Genomic DNA, 15,003 nt, shown 5'->3' on the forward strand with positions numbered 1-15,003 from the left:
GCAAAAAAGATATGATTAAATTTGTCCCTGGGCCCTGCATTTTCTCACGCCCCTGTAGCAAATTTTGAAATGTATTTTATGAAACTTATTAAGCACGTCAAAATTAATATCTCACCAAAATTTCGTGACTTAATGTCGAGCCGTTTGGATGTTAACGCATTAAAAACTGTTTCCGAGGTTACCCCTTTAGGAGAGCGTAGCTCCCTTAGAAGCCGCTACTGACAAAAATTGTACTAAAGTTTTCGTCATTTTTCGACTTGTTTTACAACCTCAGAAATTTTGAATACTTATTTCAGTTACACCTTGTATATAAAAAAGTCAGTATTTTCGTAGATTTCAGTACTTAAAACCTTGATGGTTTGATCGTTTTTTGCACCTGTTTATTCGTTTTACTGCGGCGTCTCTGAAAATACTCAGGTGACATTGCATAACATTCCTATTATTTGGTAAGCTTTAGATTATTCAGTTATTAAATGTTTGAAATTATTTGCGGTCGATAGCCGCACGGTTTAAGGCGTCAGTACTTAAATCGATGAGTGCTATCTGCCCGGGTTTCGAATCCCGCGACCGGTAGACCGTAGATTAGCTATGCTTGTACGGAGGATTGGCACCCTCTGTGCAGGTAAGGTAGGCTGGAAGAATGTTGGCTTGGGTCAATGTGAGAGATTGACATCGGTTGGTATTTGACCACCCTCCTAATTAATGAGGTTTTCCAGGTTTCCCTCATTCCTGCACTGAATGGTGGTTAGGGCCTACCAACATAAGTCGTTCCTGGGCGCAAATGCGGTATGCCGCCTCCTTTCCCGCACAAGTCTCCGACTTCTGGGCTAATTCTCGTAGTTAGAATGAGGAGTAGAGATATTATATTATTATTATTCGTCTTTTCGGAAAACACTATTTAAAGAATATGGCGCCCATAAGAAATTGTTCAATGGCAAAAACTTCTGTAAATGATGTGAAAATACTAATTCTGACCAATTTTTGATAAACCACTAGCTTACGAGAGACTTGAGTTTGAAAATATATTATTTAAAGAATAATAATAACTTTCAAAATTAAGAGCCTGATAATGTATGTAAGTTGCTGTTCAGTTCCAAGAAATATTTTATCAAAAGCAAGGCTTTCGTGGCATTTGATTTGATGTAGATGTGTTAGTAAGCCATTATTGTAAAAATAATTGGCTTAATGCCTCCGGTTATTAACAGCTGTTATTACTACACACTATGAATTGATATTTTGTATCTTGTACCTATCTCTGAACAAAATAATAATAAACGCAATTATGAGAGTGAAGGGTAATTTTACAATGGGACCTGATTTAATTCCTGATTTTTAATAAAAGACTGTAAAACAATTTTGGCACAACCTTTAAAAATTTGTAATTGCATATAAAGAATATCCACAAGTATGGAAAGAGTCGCGAATATGCCCCGTTTATAAAAAAGGTACTAAGAGCGACATGAGTAACTACCGACCATAGTCCAATTAAATTAGCCTTTAAATCGCAATTTGGTCAACTTGCCTAAATTTTTGATATGAGTTAGTTTGAGCTATATAATAACAGTAAGTGACAGTAATTTTTGTTTCAACCCCCGGCCAGGGGTGAAAAAAGATAAAATAAAGGGTTTTTTCAATATAACTTAAAAGGGGTAAGAGCTAGAAAAAAAGTTTCTTATAAAAGTTGTAGAGCATAAAATTGTACATAAACGTGGCATATTGACTTTTTTTATATCATTAAAATTAACAGAGTTAGGGAGAGTAGAAGTTATGGGATGATTTCAGAAATTTAAAAAAATCAACAAGCATAAAAATGAATTTCAAAATTTTTTTTTCAGTCTACTCTGAAAAATGGAAACTTTCTGTTCAGAGAAATAGATATATTTTTTAATTTTTAATAAAAAAGTTAAAACAATTAAAATTTTTTAATCATTAATTTTTATGATTTAACACTAAAACAATTTATTTCTATGCCAATCGATCATTTAAAGTAAAAACAAAGTTGCTTTCGAAATTTTGTTTTATGACAAAGATAAAAAATCACGTTCGTTTTGTGAAATTGTTATAACTTTTTTAATAAAAATTAAAAAATATATCTATTTCTCTTAAAAGATAGGTTATATTTTTAAGAGTAAATTGGAAAAAAAATTATAAAATTCATTCATTTTTCTTGCTTGTTATGATTTTTTAAAATTTCCGAAATCATCCCTTAATTTCTAGTCTCCCTAATTCTGTTAATTTTAATAGTACAAGAAAAGGTCAATACACCATTTTTATGTAGAATTTTATGCTCTACAACTTTTATGAGAAACTTCTTTTTCTAGCTCTTACCCCTTTGGAGTTAACTTGAAAAACCCCTTTTTTTATCTTTTTTCACCCCTGGCCGGGGGTTGAAAAAAATTACTGTCACTTATTGTTATTATATATATACCTCAAACTAACTTATATCAAAAATTCAGGCAAGTAGCCCAAAGTTGCGATTTAAAAGCCTATTGAATTGGACTAATAGCTATTATAAGTAACTTCTCAAAAATCCTGGAAATAATTTTACACAATCGACTTTATTCCTACCGTAACAGCTAATGACGCAATGATTCCCTAATCCCTCTCTTTAACAGCGCCATCTATTGGCCCATTCCTTGCTTAGTTAGCGTGTGCTGTCTTGCCGACTCATCCTTCGAGCAAATACTACTGGAGGTGGCATGCTATTGCGAACAGTGGCTGACTGTGCGAGACAGACAGACAATATCTCACTCTTTGCTATCTCACTGTAGCACGCACGCGATTTGTTGGAAATTAATACTACAGAGCGTGCTAGAGCGAGATGGCTAACACTGAGATCCTGTCTGCCTCTCCCGCACACGTGGCCAGACTTTTTGCCATGGCATGCTATCTCCAATAGTATGTGCTCGAAGGTTTCATCCATTCGACACATCACATTCTAAAAAAGTTACTTGTCGGTAAAGTAAATTGCATCATTTATAAATGACAATATTTTTAATATGATTTATTTATTCATTATAGACATTATTTTGATAAGTAGGATAATTCCGTATCATTTACGATAATTTTATGCTGCGGGCATGATATTTGCCTCACTTCAGGTTGTGAACACTGCCTTCCATTCAATGATTTAATTGAGGTTAAACAAAGGATACAAGCACAAGTCACGGTTGTATATTTACATTTCAAAGTATATAATGACGAGTTCAAGAAATTTCCTGTAGGCTTTGCCTTAAAACTTATCGTTAAAAGTTTTGAAGTAATAGAAAACGTTTTTAGAGGTATTCTGGATGTTCTTTTGTTGAAACTGGTAAGTCGGAAGGTATTAGATAAGTGTGTAGCGACTTAACAATAATTGTTAATTTCTGCTAGTTATTCTCTTTCTGTTTGGTTAAAGTTGCGTACGTTTCAGAAATTTGATGATGAGAGCAAAGAGGTTATATGTAATGCTTTCAGAAGAAAATTATATGCAGCATTCGAATTCAAGTCAATGTGACCGAATACCGATAACACAATTATTCCACATGTGGATTGCGAAAAAATGTTACAGCTCGACATAAGGGAAGTGTACACGAAGGAAAAGAGAAGCGAGTCAATTTCCGATAGTGAGAAAATATGTCGATTGTGTATGAACTGTGTGTAAAAAGTGAATTTATGTGCATACGTGAAGAGGAACTCGAAGCTATTCAGAAATTGACTCCTAAAATGGTTTGAACAATATTAAATACTTGCATTGTGCGTAATTTAATGAAACAAATTTGCAGAATATAAATGTCAAAGATCCCGTTGTATGTAAGGAATGTTTTGATTCCCAGTCTATCCATAACAGTTTCCTTAGAGACTGCTCAGAAGTAGAGGAAAACATTAGAGATGTTTGTGATAATTCAACCACAGAAAGTCGAACAGATACGTCACCATCTGATTTATTTGTTAAGACTGAAAACCTGGACAAAGAATTCGATATTAACGAGATGGAAATGTCGATCAAAATTGAACGTGTCGACATAAAATCTGAGTATGAGGAAGCAAGGTAAGGGAAGACTATTTTAGCAGTAATTTAAAAAAAGGTGCAGGGCCTGGTCGTTGTACTGTCACGATTTATAGAATGAAATGAGTGCGTAGGTATATTGTTAAATTTTTAATTCATATTATTAGCTTATTACCAAAAAGGGGTCTTATCGTACTCATGGATGCAATCCATTACTATACTAGTTTATAAGATTGGTGATATACATATTGTAACAAATTATAGGCTTACGTTGGTAATAATGTTACAAAGATTTTTATCCAATCAAAATCTTGGTTAATAAATTACCTTTTAAAAAGTATAAGATCTTGACACAACAATCATTATGGCTTTATGTTGCATGTGGGTATAAAGGACACTTTATCAGTTTTCACTAAAGAACTCGTTAAAATCAAAATAAAAAAAACATACAATGTTTTATTTTCATTTTTAATAAATGTAATAGGGGAAAGTTTTTAAGTTCGTCAGTGGAAAATGCCCTGATTTTCTTGGCTAATTGTTGTCAGTCGTAGGTTTTGTATCCAGATGTAAAAATCACATTAAGTACTTGTGGACTTGACCATTTTCCTGAGAATTATTTCTTCTATACAGGCTGTTACAAATTCGTTTCTCACTACAGGGATCTCGGAAACAGTAAGAGGTACGAAGTAGCTTAAGGATGTTCGATACATCTTTTGCGGAGCAGGCGGTGCGGGAGGGAAGCCTATGCTTATACACGGTAGTTTCGTTGTAGTACCAACCTTACATAAACTAATTTGAGCGAACTAAATATAATATATACGAATGAAATTTATACAACACATATTAGCTTGCATATATTTTTCGTGTTTAATGCACGGCAATTAACTATTTATTTGAATAAAAGTGTCTATTTACTTATTAAGAGCTTGTAAAATTATGGATGAAATCTGGCAACAGTGCCATTGCCACGCCGTAGTGGTAAAAGTCAACTGTCATTACTGTCAACTGTGCTTTGCGCATATTCCGTAAACTTGATGAACATTCAAGATACAAAGGAAAACCAATATAAAATGCGTATGAAACATAATATGGATTGATGAGGAAAAAGTAAAATGTGCAAACCGAGAATCTATATGATAACTATCAAGAAGCTCAGTGTATGATAGTGAGACGTAGCCTTGTCAAATTGAAGATTATGACAGAACACCTATACTGTTCGTTTTGCAAAGAGATCCTTTCAATTTTTGTTTCAAATTGCTAGTATATTGCTTTAGATCACGAAAAATTTATTTAATATTAATTATTACTACACATGTATCAGTCAAAGTGTTAAATACAGCGTACAGTGTTGCCATATTTCCTTTCAATGGATCAGATGTTTGTTCGAATTTGTCAAAACGTGTATATTCATTCATTATCTCAATAATTGCATTGTAAGTGCATATTTTTATAGTTTTAAAATGTTTAGTAATATTTAATTCTTTAATTACAATTTTATTTTCCCGATTTTTAGTTTTTAAGAGCAATATTCAAGTTTGTCTAAAGTTTTTCCCAACTCCCATAAGTGTGTATAAGAGCATAATTTTTAATATAATTTTTCAAAAAAATTACATTGGCAATCGATCTGATATTTTTACGAGGCAGTTTGCATATTTATTAACAGACTTCAATAGCTTTGAAAACTTTCTTACCGCTTTTTTTCGGTATTGAACCTCCTTAACAAGTAACCTAGCAAAAAACTCGAGCAGTAATAGTCCAGATGGTATCTGTTTCAAAGAGTCCATATTTGAGTGAATCGTATATCTACGGAGATTTTTGGCTTTTCGGCTTTCAAATATCACTTTTGGCGCCACAACAATACGTAAAAAAAAATTTGAAAAATTTTTCTACCTATTATGTATCTATCTATCTGTAAGAGTTGATTTTAGGCGAAAATGGAAGAGGAAAAAAATGTTTGTAATTAAATTTTACAAAATAAGACATGCTTCAAATCAAATGAATCATGATTATTATTGTAAAAATCGAAAAAATCGCCAAAAATGGGGTTAAAAAACATTATTTTTCAGGGAAATTTTTTTGGGTCTTTAAGTGGGTATAGGACCTTCATACTCGGCTGAAGAAAAGTTTATGTTATGTAGAATCATCACACCAAGTTTCATCAAAATCGTTTCGATAGATTTTGCATTATAATTTTGCAATCCAGATTTTGAAAAAAAATCGCAAATTTTCAAAATTTTGCACAGCAAAAATCAAGGCCTTTAGATATTTGAAAATTTAATCACATACAGAAGGGCTCTCAAGCTTTCAAACGCTTTTGAAAAATTCGAATTCGTCAATTGGGAGAGCTCTGGCGCTTGTCATTGGTCGAATTTTTGTACTATAATTTTGTAATTTTGTAATATAATGAGTTAATTTCTCATTTACTTATATTTTAAACAGTAAATAATATTTGAATTATACTTTAATCANTTTTATCAATATCACCTCAAATAAGGCTGAAATGAAACAAACGGATTTCCAAAATTTCGTTGTTTTCCAAATATTTCGAAAACTAATACAGTTGAACTCGCTTATAACGAGCAGGGGATATAACGAGCACTTGGTTATAACGAGCCAATTGAAATGTCCCTACCAAATTTCCTATGTAACACATGTATTTTTGTTCGGCTATAACGAACTCCTATATAACGAGGGCTTGGCTGTTACGAGCTTTGATTTTGGCCCCGCGCAACAGTGATCTCGGCTATAACGAGTTATCGTAGAATCAGTTTTTACGCACATGACATCAAATGAACGCAAAAACTTGTTATGATTAGTAGAAATAACAACATATCCGATTTTGACGTCTTTGACTTAGTTCAGTACGACATGGTAGACGAAAATCTCGAAGTGGCTGAATTCCCAAATGGAATTCAAATCACACAATTAGCGATTAACCCATCAATAGATGAAGAGTGATGAAGAAGAGACGGGAAGCGATGAGGTTACAGTTCCTTCGACACATGAAGCCATCTCTGCGTTAAAAACCATAGTATCATACGTCGAATTCAAATATCCAGAAAACGAGCAGTTCTTAAATGCCGCTGATCGGTTGCAAAGAAATATCATTCAGGAGATATTAAGCAAAAGAGTGGTGCAGAAAAATATTACAGAATTTTTTCGTTAATAATAAATGCTATGTAACTTACCTACAGTTATACGTATCTATGTTATGTAGATAAATAATATTATATGTTTGAAAATAAAAATACAAGTGCAATGCAGCTATAATTATGTGTCCAATAATTTTCAGCATAGTTGGCGACGGCGGCGTCTATAACGAGCACTCGCATATAACGAGCAAATTTTGCGTTCCCGTGAATGCTCGCTATAACCGAGTTTTACTGTAATATTAACCTTGATTTTTTAGAGTCATAATGTTGGTCCCCTGATTGTGCAACTTTGCCCCCATTTAAGCTACTTCTTATCTCACCGTTTGCGAGATCCCTGTAGTGAGAAGCGAATTTGTAACAGCCTGTATTGTACGAAGAGGCCGGCTCAGCTAATCTGACCACGAAAATCTGGTAAGCTTGTGTCACACCCGAATTTTAACCTTTTCCTTTTTTCAAATGTACACGGATAACGTGTATCGTTCGGTTATTAGATGACAGTTTGGAGTTCTCTGGGATCACGTGATCCCTAACAGAAACTTTCACTTCATAACTTCAAATGGAAATGATGGAGCTATTGTGTTAGCGACATTTTTAAAGATAAATATCAGAAATTTCCATTAATGCTTATAGAATTTTGTCACACTTCCATTGAGAGTTTCTGTTCCACATAAGAACCCACACAAAGCCTCTAAAATACTTTGTCTGATTTAAATGGAATTTTTTATGCAATTTTTTCAGTTATGCGTCACTGCAGAGCTCCAATAACGAACCATCCGAGAAGAGTGATTGTAAAGATGCGGCAGAGGATGGATGTAAAAATGAGAATGGATGGGAAAACCAATGTAATATGAAAATCAAGCGGGACTGCACGGTATTGTACAAATGTGATGAACATATTTGCGAAACTGAAAGACACGAGTATGAAACTGAGAATAAGAAATTACTTCAAAGCCGGTTGAGACATAAAGACCCCTCACCAGTCAAAATATACAGGTGTAATGACGATTATGAAAGCAGATATAGGAAGTATATCAAACAGCATCAACTGAAACATAAAGATCCTACGGGCGTTCAAATGTACAGGTGTAACAACTGCGATTATGAAACTAAGTACGAGGGTTACATCACACGACACCAAATGAAACATAAAGATCCTTCGCAGATTCAAATGTACAGGTGTAACGACTGCGATTACAAAACTAATTCAAAGGGTGGTCTCAAGAAGCACCAAATGAAACATAAAGATCCTTCGCAGGTTCACATGTACAGCTGTAACGACTGCGATTATAAATCTAAATCAAAGGAAAGTATCAAAAAGCACCAACTAAAACATAAAGATCCTTCACAAATTCACATGTACAGGTGCAACGACTGCGATTTCGAAACTAAATACAGGACGAGTATCAGAAAGCACCAACTGAAACATAAAGATTCTTCAGAGGTTCAAATGTACAGATGTAACAACTGCAATTATGAAAGTAAATACAAAGGTGATATCAAAAAGCACCAAGTGAAACATAAAGATCCGTCGCAGGTTCACATGTACAGGTGTAAAGACTGCAGTTTCGAAACTAAATACAAGAGCGTTATTAAATGTCACGATTTGAAGCACAAAGGACCTTCTTAAATGCGCTTGTGAATATGACAGGGATCACAATATTCAAAGCGAATCGTAAATGTGTACATGTGTATTTTAAATGGTGATACGGTTTACGATGTAGAAAAAGTAATAGGTCCTTACCTTCCATGTAGACAACGATTTTGTCTAGAGAAATTAAAAAAAAATTAATATCCATTGTAATTTTCAAAAATAACTCGCTGTACTCAATTTACCTACCTTGGTCTCACTGGGGTATAACTCAAAGACGGTATTCAACACATAAATATATATTAGTTTTCGAAAAGCCAAACAAACAAATCACTTAGAAAGAAGGAATACAGGGTATCTCATAATTAGCTGCCAACCCTGAACAGGCCGATTCTATGATCAAAACTAAGTAAAAAAGTTCATATGAACATGGGTCCGGAAATGCTTCCTAAGGGCACAGGGACCCATTGAAGAGGGAGGAATGGAAATCATTTTTTTGCAATATCTCTCAATCGCGTTGTGANGTATAACTCAAAGACGGTATTGAACGCATACATATATATTAGTTTTCGAAAAGCCAAACAAATCACTTAAAAAGAAGGAATATATGACGCTGGTTTTGTTAAATTTTCTATCTGGAGGCTAGCATAATAATTTACAAACAAAATCTTACCAAACTCCAACCATCATCAGGCAGGGCGAGACCTGGGACACTACAACTCACTCCTCGACAATCGGACGGGAAATTTCGAGTCGCCCCATGTTTTGAGTCCCCCGAGTGGTTGATTTCTACATTGTTCTAATTATCAACCACTCAGAAGATAGTGGCGATTGCACTTGATTGTTCAGTTTATTGCTAATGCAACAATTTTGCAGACTAAGACTTTTTCTAGGAATATGTGAATTATGAATATCAAATAATTTTGATTAAAGATTGGGTTGATGCTCTTTTCTATTTAACTTTAAAATATTCTTAATTAATAATGATTAAAATATTCATATTTGACAATATTAAGACTTAGGATTAAGTTTTGGGCATACAGGGTGGCACAAAAGTATGGAAACTGCTGAATAACTCGTTAGGAGTGCATTTTCTTGAAAAAGGATACATACAAAAATTTTAGGATTTTTCCCTGGCTATTCAATGGCGATTCTACCTTCACCTTGACCTTCGAGGTCATTTCAAGGTCAAAATTGTTTTTTCAAATGGGAATTCCTATTTTTTATTGCGGATTTGAAAAGAGCAGGAAATTTTACGTCCAAAAATGGTCTTGACCACGACTTTGCCAATAACGCTCTTTCCAAATCCGCAATAAAAAATAGGGGTTCCCATTTAAAAAACTTAACTTGAGCTTCAAATGACCTTGAAGGTCAAAGTCAAGGTCATATCCAAGGTCACCTTCAGATAGCCAGGGAAAAATGCTTACACCTTTGTCTGAAACAATTTTTCGCAAAATGCATTCTTCGAAAGTTCTGCCGTACTGGGTCTTTTGGAAGTTGACCCACATTTGACCTTGAAGGTCATTGTCAAAATCATGGTCTAGGCCAGATTTGGACGTAAAATTCCCTGCTCTTTCCAAATCCGATTTTTAAAGACTTCATTTTATTAGTTATGGATTTTATCCTCCTTGTGGTACACTTCACGATTTATTGCTTTCTTGTTTTAATTTTAATAGTCTCTGTCGTAGGCGAATTATGTTTTCAATTATATTCCTTTTTAAAATCATAAATAACACTTTAAATGCAGACTCGCTAGTCTCCAGAATTTTATATCATGTTCCTAGACTTAATTCTAGATTTCACTCTGTTTTACAATTACCCATACCTTGTACCAATTTACTAATAGCATCTCCCCCATATCAAATGATTTCCAATTATCAGAAGTATGAAGATGGACTTGATATATTTTTGATTGACATAAAAAAATTGTTTGTCTAGCAAATAAATGTAATCCTTATTTGTTTTATTTGTCTGTTATTGTTCATATTTAAGTTCCTTGTCTGGATTTTATATTCTATATTTTTATTGCTCTATTTTATGTACAATTTACTTTTTACATTTAATTTTAGTTTATCTTTTTCTCTTAAAATTTAGTTAAGGTTTTCTGTTTTATTTTATCCTGTAATTGGGACGTTGTCCCGTTGGATATCGTAATTTCTAAATAAATAAAATAAAATATATGAAAGTTTATTTTGAATAAAAATTCAAATCAGTTAATAATGAACATAAAAAGTTACTTATTTTGTAAACAAAAATGATATTAATTGGACAATTTTGTTCAGAGGTGAAGAACAACATGTAAGCTGCATTTCGCAACATAGGGCACAAGATCAAATTTAATTTTTACTAAAATTTGGACAGAAATCACCACTCGACATTTTGATGTCAGAATTTTCAAAATTTCTTAACATAGTATTAGGCTATTGATTATGTCATATGGTATGGAACCACAACGTTGATGGGTTTTTATTGCATGAATCATTCAAATGATTATTTGGAATGAAAAAACCGCGGAGTGCTATTAAATCAGAGGGAGGAAATTGAAGATATGGGTGAAAATGCACCCCTTTCAGTTTTTTAATTGTAGCTCGAAAACGAAGCAAAATTTCGCTATAGTTCATAGGAACAATTATTTAGAGAATTGAATTTCCCATCGAAATAGCTTATTTAATAAATTTAAAAGGAAAATTTTATGCAAAAAGTCGTTAATAAACAATTTAAAAAAAAGCAAAAAAAATAATTTTGATTTTTTTTTACTTTTTTGACTCAAGTTTTTTTACGAGTCTTATAATTCACTCTATCGAGATCTGCAAATCCGAGGCAACTTTCCTCGTCAAACCTCTAGGCGGTCCCTCGTCGAGGCAACCTTCCTCGTCAAACCCCTCATAGGCATTTTTTTTTCCGTGGAATCGGTAATACACGTTCCATAATTAAAAACTAGAATTTATTATGCCAGTTCGTCAGAGAATAGTAGAGGAAGAAGGGCATTAAATCCTTCTATCAGTGTTCGCAACCGTATAACAATTATCGTACATGTACGATAATTTCATGCCTACGTAGACGTACGATAACATACGCAGATTGTAGGATAATTTCCATTACGAAATTTTGTGAATTAATTTTATTCCTTCCCTGATAGCCAATAACGCAGACTCTCTTTTGCTAACTGCGCCATCTATTGGCCCATTCCTTAGGTAACGTGTGCTGTCTTGCCGACTCATGAGTTAATCTTTCATCCATGGACCATTTCATCGCTTTACATCAAATAATCAAATGATTTAATTTCAAAGGAAATTATAATGACTGGTGTTCATGAAATTTCATAGAAATAGAAAATCTTAACTTACATTATAAATCTGTGCCTCAGAGCTAAACTGTATCGACTCCATTTTTTACGAAAATGGGATTATTTGACAGCCCAACACAGTTTCTTATGCTCTTTCGCGTGCTAAACAGTAATAATTCCGTACTTTCGAAGATAGACAGTGCTAAATAATAATAAGTCCCAATCTGTCTCCAAGCTAGACAAGCGTATGTGTATTTAATATTAACCGTGTTTCATTTCCACAGTATTAAGTTGCTTGTTACATCAATTTAGTCCGAGCCAAACAGGTGTATGTGGAGTTAATATTCTTTTAGTTTGACTTCGGAGTATTAACTCCACACATATCAAGATCATGTTGGTTTACTTTAGTATTATATCCACATTCATCGTGTGTAGACGTGTTTTTGCAGTGTTGGTGATAACTGGTAAATTATTAGTTATTGAAAAAGTGACTGATGACATGTAAAGGCGACATTTCTGTTTAAAGAATAATAATTACATTTGTTTTTGTTTTTTCTATCCAGTTTATTAAAAATCAAATGTGTTGTTGGTTTATTTAAACTTTAGTTTTTTTATGAATATTATCTGATGTTTATATTTTTAAACATATTTATTGAATGTAGTTTATTTATTGTTTTGTTGTTTGTACTATTTCAATAAAAAAAAATTAAACTGTGATTTTTATCAGTATTATCCTCAGTATTATCGCACAATTAGTAAATATTATAATATAAAATCCCTAAATCATGTTTGTGCCAAATAGTGTTAACTCCATATTTTCGAAAAAAAAAATACGAATAGAAAATTATTCTTTAAATTACAATAAATAATATTAAAATAGACGTATAACTTCACATCATACTAATTTTTTTATCAAGGAGAAGAGTTTGAAGTTATGGAATGATAAGCAAAATTTAAATCTTTAAATCTCTCCTGTAAAATTTCGTTTTTGGCACTTAATACAGTTTAGCTCTGAGGTACAGAAATGCATAATTAAAAATATCCAAAATTTTTCTGGTTTTTTTTGTGAAATACGGTTTTTACAATCGTTACTTTTCAAATAAGAACAAGATGCAACAATTTGTAGAAAAACATCGTTTATTCATAAAAAGTTATTAATGTTATGTTATTAATACAGTTAACATAATAAAGTAATAATAATAAAGTTGAATGACTCTGTACTCTTTATTAATATATTAATTTCACGATTTTTAAGATAGTATGTCTTCATAAAATGAAACAGTTTCATCTGGAATCAGTTTATCATTGCACATAGATTGCAAGTCTGTCTTTCTTCTTTTTTTTTTGTCTAAATCTATTTTTTTTTGTATACACAGGTTCTAATGTATTGTATAATAATACATTGGAAATTTGATGGAAATCATCGCTGAACTGATGTCTATACTTACTCAATAAACCCATTTGAGTGAAATACACTTTGTGCGCGAAACGCAATTTTTTTTATACAGTATAGTAATGATTGCGGTAACTTACTGACAATACCGACTGTTGGCTGCTGAATTGAATTACCAGGTTGACAGTAGGATAAATCAAAGTAAACTAAAGGTTCGCCTGATGCGTACTTATTGTCACTTTGTCCGTTCACTAATGAAATATTTGAAGCACTTGAATGTAGATCAAAAGACATGGTTTTTAGAACAATAACAACACAAGTAACACAAATTAATCACTAATAACTTCTAAAAATAATAACGAGAAAAACCATAAAAATTAGCTATTCAACACAAATAAACTGAAATCGAAGGATGAAAAGGCTCCAAGCTTTGGTTTACCCCTACGGAAAATTTACGCTAAACGTGATGTCAATCGTGATGTGTATCGGCAACAAAAGAAGCCATTTATTTTGTTTTTACTGAGGTGCAGTAAGAACGATTCGGACCCGAAGTTTGTAGCGTAGCCTGATCCACTATATAATCCTTTTTATGCAGGCTCCTTAGAGAGAGCAAACTTGTAACAAAAAAATCGAATATTTTTTTGTAATTGTTTATTCGCTTCTGAGCAAGACGCATAGAGCAAGAGTATAAGTAAAAGCAAGGTAAGTGACATAAATTTCCTTTGAGACTACAAATTTTCAAAATAATTTAAAACTTCTTGTAAACCCCACAGTAGCTATACAGGGTGTGCCATTTAACACTCCCGCTGCCAATATCTCCTAAATGAAGTCATTTATTTTAGTTCCGGAAACAGAGGTTGTTAGGTCCATCGAATAGCTTCAAATTGTAGTTAGAACTGTTAGTTCAAATCTTTCTGTATAGATGGCGTGGCGATACTAATAAATTTTTTGATCCCTGGAACGTGCAAATGCAGTCCATATGAAAGATTGTTAAATTTTGAGTAATTTTTGTAATATAAAGTTTTTCCCAATATTTACTTGTTTTCAAATCATTTCGAGTTCAATATGGAATGTATGATGTAACAGGAAAATCAATTATTTTATCTAAATCGCACCTAGACAAAATATTCTTTTAAAATATTATTATAATGACTTTATTCACACCACATACTTACTAACAAACGATAAATTATAAAAAAACAAATGGTCAACTACAGAAAGAAAATTGTACTACAACTCGCGCCATTATTCTATTGCTAGAAATAGGCCTCAATGATTTGGGATCGAGGGGGATTATCCCTCTTTATCCTGCCTCATTTCGTGTAGGCCTGGACAGCCTTCGTAGGTGGGCCCCATCCGTCGTCTACCCCGACCGTAAATGCGGCCGGTGTAGGCGCTTTGTGGGACCTCCTTTTGTCCTGGCTGGGCCCCGCCGGCTAGGGCCCTTTCTTCTGGCGCTCTTCTTGCTTCGCCGGCTCGTCTGTGTAAACCCCGGGGGTAGTGTCATGTTTATGTGTGGTATGGTTGGGTAGGGTAGTGCGGCTATGCAGCCTGGGATGCGCTTTGCTAAGGTGGCCCTTAGGCTAGCGCGGGAGG

At 33.4% G+C, this 15,003-nt stretch overlaps 1 protein-coding gene across 1 annotated transcript; it reads left to right on the forward strand.

Moving 5' to 3' along the window:
• The first annotated feature begins 2,970 nt into the window (after nt 1-2,970).
• LOC108913133 (zinc finger protein 99-like) lies at nt 2,971-8,767 on the forward strand. The gene is made up of 4 exons (XM_018718617.1): nt 2,971-3,310; nt 3,413-3,708; nt 3,765-4,030; nt 7,879-8,767. Exons 2-4 carry the CDS (start codon nt 3,616-3,618, stop codon nt 8,765-8,767), a joined length of 1,248 nt encoding a protein of 415 aa, XP_018574133.1. The 5' UTR covers nt 2,971-3,310; nt 3,413-3,615.
• The last annotated feature ends 6,236 nt before the right edge of the window (nt 8,768-15,003 follow it).

This window comes from Anoplophora glabripennis, unplaced genomic scaffold (assembly GCF_000390285.2).
Source record: "Anoplophora glabripennis isolate ALB-LARVAE unplaced genomic scaffold, Agla_2.0 scaffold1008, whole genome shotgun sequence".
Taxonomy (NCBI): Eukaryota; Metazoa; Arthropoda; class Insecta; order Coleoptera; family Cerambycidae; genus Anoplophora; species Anoplophora glabripennis.